At 37.1% G+C, this 6785-nt stretch overlaps 1 protein-coding gene across 1 annotated transcript; it reads right to left on the bottom strand.

Annotated features, from left to right (window-relative positions):
* Nucleotides 1-239: 239 nt before the first annotated feature.
* On the bottom strand, nt 240-5324 carry LOC126809575 (retinol dehydrogenase 7). Its single transcript, XM_050534203.2, has 6 exons — nt 5108-5324; nt 4136-4333; nt 3787-3939; nt 3190-3383; nt 1979-2215; nt 240-763 (listed from the first exon to the last, which is right to left on the bottom strand). Exons 1-6 carry the CDS (start codon nt 5322-5324, stop codon nt 665-667), a joined length of 1098 nt encoding a protein of 365 aa, XP_050390160.1. The 3' UTR covers nt 240-664.
* Between the last annotated feature and the right edge of the window lie 1461 nt (nt 5325-6785).

Genomic DNA, 6785 nt, shown 5'->3' with positions numbered 1-6785 from the left:
CTGAGTTGTTAACATTTATTCAGATGAATTTACGAAGAAAAGTACGGATGTTACCTGAAGGATTTTTTTTGTTTATGGAAATATTTTATTGTGTGGTCGATTTTAAGCAGTTGGGGCTAACACCAAATTAAGAAATAAGGGTTTTGGAATTGGTTATTTCAAATTGAAATCTCCTATTTAAAATGAGATGACAGTAGATGACAGTACACTAACCAGCTATCTTCCGTCTTGTTTTTCTTCAAAATTGTCAATGAAAATTCTGAATCAAGCGCATTCTGCAAGTTTCATCGAATTTGTATAAAAAATAAATTGATTACTGTTTGCTTGTTCATCAAAATTGTGAATGATGTTTTGAAGCGAGGGAAATAACTTCGTAAATATTTGTAGCAATTCTTTCAATGCTAAATATGTCAAAGACTAATCAGTGAACCCATGTGTATTCCATCAAAACTTCTGTCCACTGTAGAAACAATTTATAAACGGACGGCAGTCGAACGGTCTAAGACGACGAAATTATACGCTTAGTGTTATATAAAATGTTCAAAGTTAATTTTGCGACATTTCTTTTTGCCCGATTCGTCGGGTCGGTTGAAGGGGGATAATACGGAACATAGAAGCAATTTCGTCTTTCCAGTTTTATTCAGAATGTGTTCTATAATCCATGTTATGGTTCGACTACTGGTGGTTTAGGTGGCCCATAATACGTCATTACAACATAATCCATCATCCAAGTAGGAACAAATGATCGCAGACGTCCCATTACCTGAAAATATGAAATAAAATTTCCTTGAAATATTTGCCGTACAATCTGGGCGTAATAATCTGCTATCTAAGCCCGTAACCATCAATAGGAAGCCAGCAAGGCTTAACAGTTTGGACGTCTGTGTAAATTACTGACAGTTCCAAGCGTGTCTCTCAGCGGAAGTTTCCCGCCCATCACAAATTTACGACATTAATAATTAATAATAAAACAAGAAAATAAGTATTCCACATACATTATAGATTATGTAACAAACAATTTACAATTTTTGAAAAATACATAAAAGTTCGATGCATCATCGGGCCCGTATAGCCAGCTCATAAAATTTGGTGGGGCTACGGAATTTTTTGGAGGGGCTGAGGATGTGGCCGGCTAAGAACGCTCCTAAGAAATCATTATTGTTGGCGAAATATTGGGGGGGGGGGGCTAATTCGATTTTTTTTTGGGGGGGGGGGGGGCTAAGCCCGTGCATCATTTTTTTTTATCAAAAATAAACAAACAAAACAGAAATCTGATTTTATATTAATTAAATACCACTGAGAACCCGTTTCAAAAATCTGTTCTTGTAGTGGTGATTATCTATTTGGGATAAGGTTAAAAAGGAAGAAAAGCATAGGTGGACAATCCGATGTCATGGAAACTATAATCCCAACACGTATTACATACCTGACCGTAAGACAACTAATGGTACTTTCAAAATGGGATGCACTGTGGTGTCGGGACGTTCAACCATACCTGCCCTTTGTTTCACGGTATTCGGAAAAGTGTGAGTGTAGTGGTAACGTGGGCGGGGGGGGGGGGCGCACGGCACACAAACAATTACGCAAGACAAACCTACGGACATGACACAATATTGCCTAAAGACACCACAAACAATAACAGAGAGAGAGAAATGGGGTTTAACGTCCACTCGACACAAACTAGGTCATTTCGGGACTAACATATGGTTTTAATTTTATTTCAATAATTCACTTGCGCGTAGGGGTCTTTAGCAGTGGGAGGAAACCGGAGGACCCGGAGAAAACCCACGAGGTTGGACAGGCGACCCTACTCCTTGTCACGTACAACTGGGGATTCGAAACCACGCCAGTCGACTCAATGACAGACTTTATGATACAGCGCGCGCACGCTAACCATTCAGCCATCCAACCCCCCCAAACAATAACACACATATCAGATCAAGTGAAAGAAATTATTAACGACAGAGAATATACATACACAATCGATGTCATAGATTTTATTACTGCCGTCTATTAAATATCTTGTCTGGGGATTTAAATTAAAGATGGCATTATAAAGAACGTCAGTAACAGGATTAAGGTTTGGGTAAGTTGTAGAGCAACCATCTATGCCATTCTGCGCCAATTTTCTCAGATAACCGTTTCCATAAGTATCTAAAACTTCCAAACTAGCCTCCGAATTCATTTCATCAACGCTATTCAAAATTCTCTCTTTCTGAAATTAAACAGAATAATAACAGACTCCCTGCTGGCACCAACATATTTCACAATGCATAATTTATAGGAGTCTGAAAAATGGTAACCTAAATAACCTAAATTGATTTTAGTTAATAAAGGGCATGGATACTTCGCTACCAATCTAAACACAGTGTCGTCCTTCCATCTATACAAGTTTCATATAGCCTTCATAAAGTTAATCCAAAAATCAAACCCTATTCAATTTCATGCAAATATTGTCCGATTTATCCATATTTGTTTTTGAACGTAGTGTAGGGGGTTAACAAAAATAATAGTATATTTACGACTTTGAGAAAATAAGAATTATTCATAAAAATGCATAAAACATGAATGAAAATAATTATGCATTGACCGTGCAGCGTTAGAATCGGAAAACGACAGCATCATAGACAATATTCCAAATCCAGCTAATGTTACAGTTCATACGCGGTTATCCAAACGTACTCAACATACTATTTTGCAGCAATACGTTCATCATTAACCGATGTAATATTCATATTATGTAGACATGTGAACGTACCCTACATAATTTGTTAGTGGTAATAAGTTCATGAAGCTAATTTTCTGTTCATACTAGTTATTCGAACGTACGTATTTTGCAGCAAATTCGTTCATCATTAACCCATATAACATTCATATTATCGGATAATTGTTATTTTGAACTGATTGAAACACAATCGTTATTTAGTAATTTAACTTAGAAATGGATAATCAAGACTTTTTTGTTATTATCGTAACAACAGAAGCAATGCAAATGGATACATCTTCAAACTTCGTTCAGAATGAAGTAATTTGACTGAGATTGTCAATATATTCCATTCAAATTATCTATTTTTAAACCAATTATAGCAAGAACTGTCAGCTCTTTATCTAAACCTTACATAATGCATCTTTAACATTCAACATCAACTTTAATGATATAAAAAAAATGTATAAAACATATGTTGTTACATTTTCTTCGTCCCACAAACCAGTAGCTCCACCATAATTACCAGGTTCCACAATAACCACTTTTACTCCAAATCTACTCATTTCCATTCGGAGTGAATCGGAGAAAGCTTCCGCCGCAAACTTTGACATGCTGTAGGCTGAAAATGCTGGGTAAGATATTATGCCTCGGACACTTGTCACATTAATAACTCGACCTGGATATTAACAAAGGCATGTTCTACTTTGCCACAACTTAGAGAATGGAAAAAAGTTTTCAAATTTCCTGTCAAATGGGGGTCGCGGTGGTACTCGGAGGTACCGGGTTCGATCCCGGTGTAGACTGGCGTAATTCACATTTGTCAGTGATGCAGATATATACGTGTGAGATATGCACTTTGGGTCTGTTATTTAATTCTTTCAGGTAAATGAAGACACTGGCTTCCAAGTGACAACGAAATATAGTCGATCTGATGGGACGAAAAACGGGGTGTCGTGTAGCCTACTCAATGACTTGCACGTAAAAGAACCTTTGTCAGTACGAAATAATACGGATCAATGTAGCCTACAGTCGGTGAAAACATAAATGAATTTTAACACAAAAAATAATCACACCCTTACCTTTTGCTTTTCTTACAAGTGGAATAAACGCTTTACAAACTCTAATCATTCCAAATAAATTAACATCTACTACATCTTTATATACAGACATTGTTGTTAATTCTACATCACCACATCTTACTATCCCGGCATTGTTTACTATACCCCATAAACCTGGATAATATTTAAAAACAACTATAAATCGCTTAGTGTAGGCCTACACAATGCCCGCTATAAATTAATGGTGTCCAGAAAGTAGCAAAAGAAACGACATCTAATAAATCTGATCAAAACAAACTAGGACTAAAACGTCTAGCCTATATGCCTAACTACCAAGTACGAGCGTATAATAAAGTTATGGAAGCCTTACCTTTGTCTTGGCATCTTTCCTTGACATATTGTAGACATTCCTCGATACTTTCATCTGATTTAACGTTCATAGATAAAACATGAACATTACTACCAACAGATTTCAACTTTAAAGCACCTTTACTGGATGATGATAAACAACAAGCAAAAACAGTAACATCACTTTTACCCAGACGAACAGCTAACTTATGGCCAATTCCTGTAAATTGTTTTATAGATGTTTTTAAATAATTACGTGGAATTCATTTCGATTTTGTCCATTGGATATATTCTGCACACAGAAAACTATCTACTTTGAGAGTATCTCTGTCCTGTTTTTGAATCGCAAAATTCTGCTTCAAAATAGAGTTATGATAAATTTATGTCAGATTCCTTTCAGCGAACAAGAACGAATTACGATGTTACGATGAAAAATAGAAGGCAAAGACTCCAAAATAGCCATAGAACAGGGGCGGTGTGGGGTGGGGGTAGCTGCGCTATTTCAGTACATGTATTTGCATTAAAGTCGACAGGTCTCCAACTCAATATCATCCAGTCTTACTCATTGCAAGCAGGACTTATTATCAATGTCACGAGATGTAAACAGGGTTAGGGCACGTAACTGTTGCCGGGGATTGTGGGTAGGGTTAGCGCTAGCCCTGTTTACATGTCGTGACCTTCAGGTGGCCTTAATAATTAGATCTACCGGTGTAGACTGGAATAACAGACGCCAAAGACTGCCATTTAATTTGAACTCTTCGCGTATTTCGCCGAAGATAACTGATTAGAAATTGCAGTAAAAACAGAAACGATTGAGTGTAAATCAGTTCATATATATTCGTATTGCGATCCACTTGTGTCCATTTCTAGGTACCAAATAATGAGATTTAGCTCCTTTAATGTCATATTACTTGTTAACAGGGACGGATAGGAACGGGCAGAGACCGTTCCGAAACAAAATATATAACAATCTGCTGTTAGGACCAGTACTCACCTGTGTCACATCCTGTTATTAAGACACTTTGTCCAGTTAATGGTATATATTTTTCTTGTTTCTTTTTATAATAATATAAAGTTATATATAATATTATTACACTAAGTATTGTTACAATTACATACTGTTGATATATAACATATACAGACAGTAGAACAACAACACCAAATATCCTTTCCAGTGTCTGGACACTTAGATTTTCAAGAAAACTTGGCATCTGAAAAATGAAATGTTCTGCGATAATTTCAGAAGTGGATTGCGACCAAATTAAGTACTATAGCGAATAATCTTTCGTACGGAGATGACCTCTTTGTTTCAACGTATAGGTTTGGCAAACTTATCAGATTTTCAGGGGACGAAATACCCCTGACAGATGAATTTCAAATAAGAATAGGGCGCGGTGCCGCTGTCCTAGCAAACCTTCCCCCATACTGCATGTCATATGTCCGTCTTCATTTGCCCGGACGGAGCAGAAGAGTACAGGGCGTTAAACCACATTTCATTTGCTCTGTGTTGAACGAAAGAATATACTAATATCACCATGCTTAGCACACCGCTGAATCGTTTGTCTCGTAAATAGACATCGTTGTTTCGAGATAAGAGATGCAATCAGATTAAAATACAGATCTATATTTCGTTTCGTTTTTTTTTTATACTTTCGATGGCCTACACTACACGAAGGGCTATATCTATTTGTTAAGGCCAGCTCAATTTTTGTCAAGGTCGCTGAGATGTAAATGAGGGTTAGGACATGTGATTGTTGGCGAGATTGTAGGGTAGGTTTAAGTATTTGGGAGAGAGGTTTTGTCTCCACACAAGCACTGACCTACGATGGTGAAATGTAAATGAGGTTAGTGCACGTCATTTGTTGGCGAGATTGGGGTTAGTTTTAGGGTAAGCATTGAGGCTAGGTCCAGAGTTAGGGTTAGGGCTGGGATTAGCGCTAGTCCTGTTTACATCTCGTGACCTTTATGACGAAAGATTAAGCTGGCCTCATCATTTAGTACTAATCCTACATGAAGATCTGATCGGTTGTAGTGCGGAGTCGCGACAGATGTCATACGAGCGACTTTTAACCCCATGACGTCAGACATTGATTGATCCATAGATTTCTATGGATTAATCAACCAGGGTTAACGTTTCTAGTGTTTTACCCACAGTTCCGTGCATCGCACGCCAAGTACTCGCTGTAACAGACAGTTTCATTGGCTAATCCCTCACATTAACCAGAACGCGGCTTATAAAACAACTCTTCCAGATACTAGTATTGTGAGGACAAGTAAAACGAAATTTTGAACTATAAAAAACGAAACGAAATAGGATCTGTGTTTTAATCAGATTGTAAGAGATGGTACTATATAGATCCACCCTGCAAAACTCGATGGAGATCAAATCGGGCTTTCAATAAGCAAACCAGACAATTTTTTTCTTCGAAACAACGATTGAATATTGTTATTTATAACATTTCTGTCACATCCAACTACAATTAAGCATTATAATCCCGACACGGGTACAAACCACCTCTTTTAAATCGAAGCGATAATGGCTGGCTTTTACCCGGCATTTTAAATTTTACGCCATGAAGGAGGGCTAATATTTATAATAATAATAATCCTTTATTTATATAGCGCGATAAAACTAAAACAGAAGTTTCTATTGCGCTTTTCATGTTTTCTCT

This window comes from Patella vulgata, chromosome 2 (assembly GCF_932274485.2).
Source record: "Patella vulgata chromosome 2, xgPatVulg1.2, whole genome shotgun sequence".
Taxonomy (NCBI): Eukaryota; Metazoa; Mollusca; class Gastropoda; family Patellidae; genus Patella; species Patella vulgata.
The sequence above is the reverse complement of the archived record's forward strand: the minus strand, read 5'-3'. Positions and strand labels throughout refer to the sequence as shown.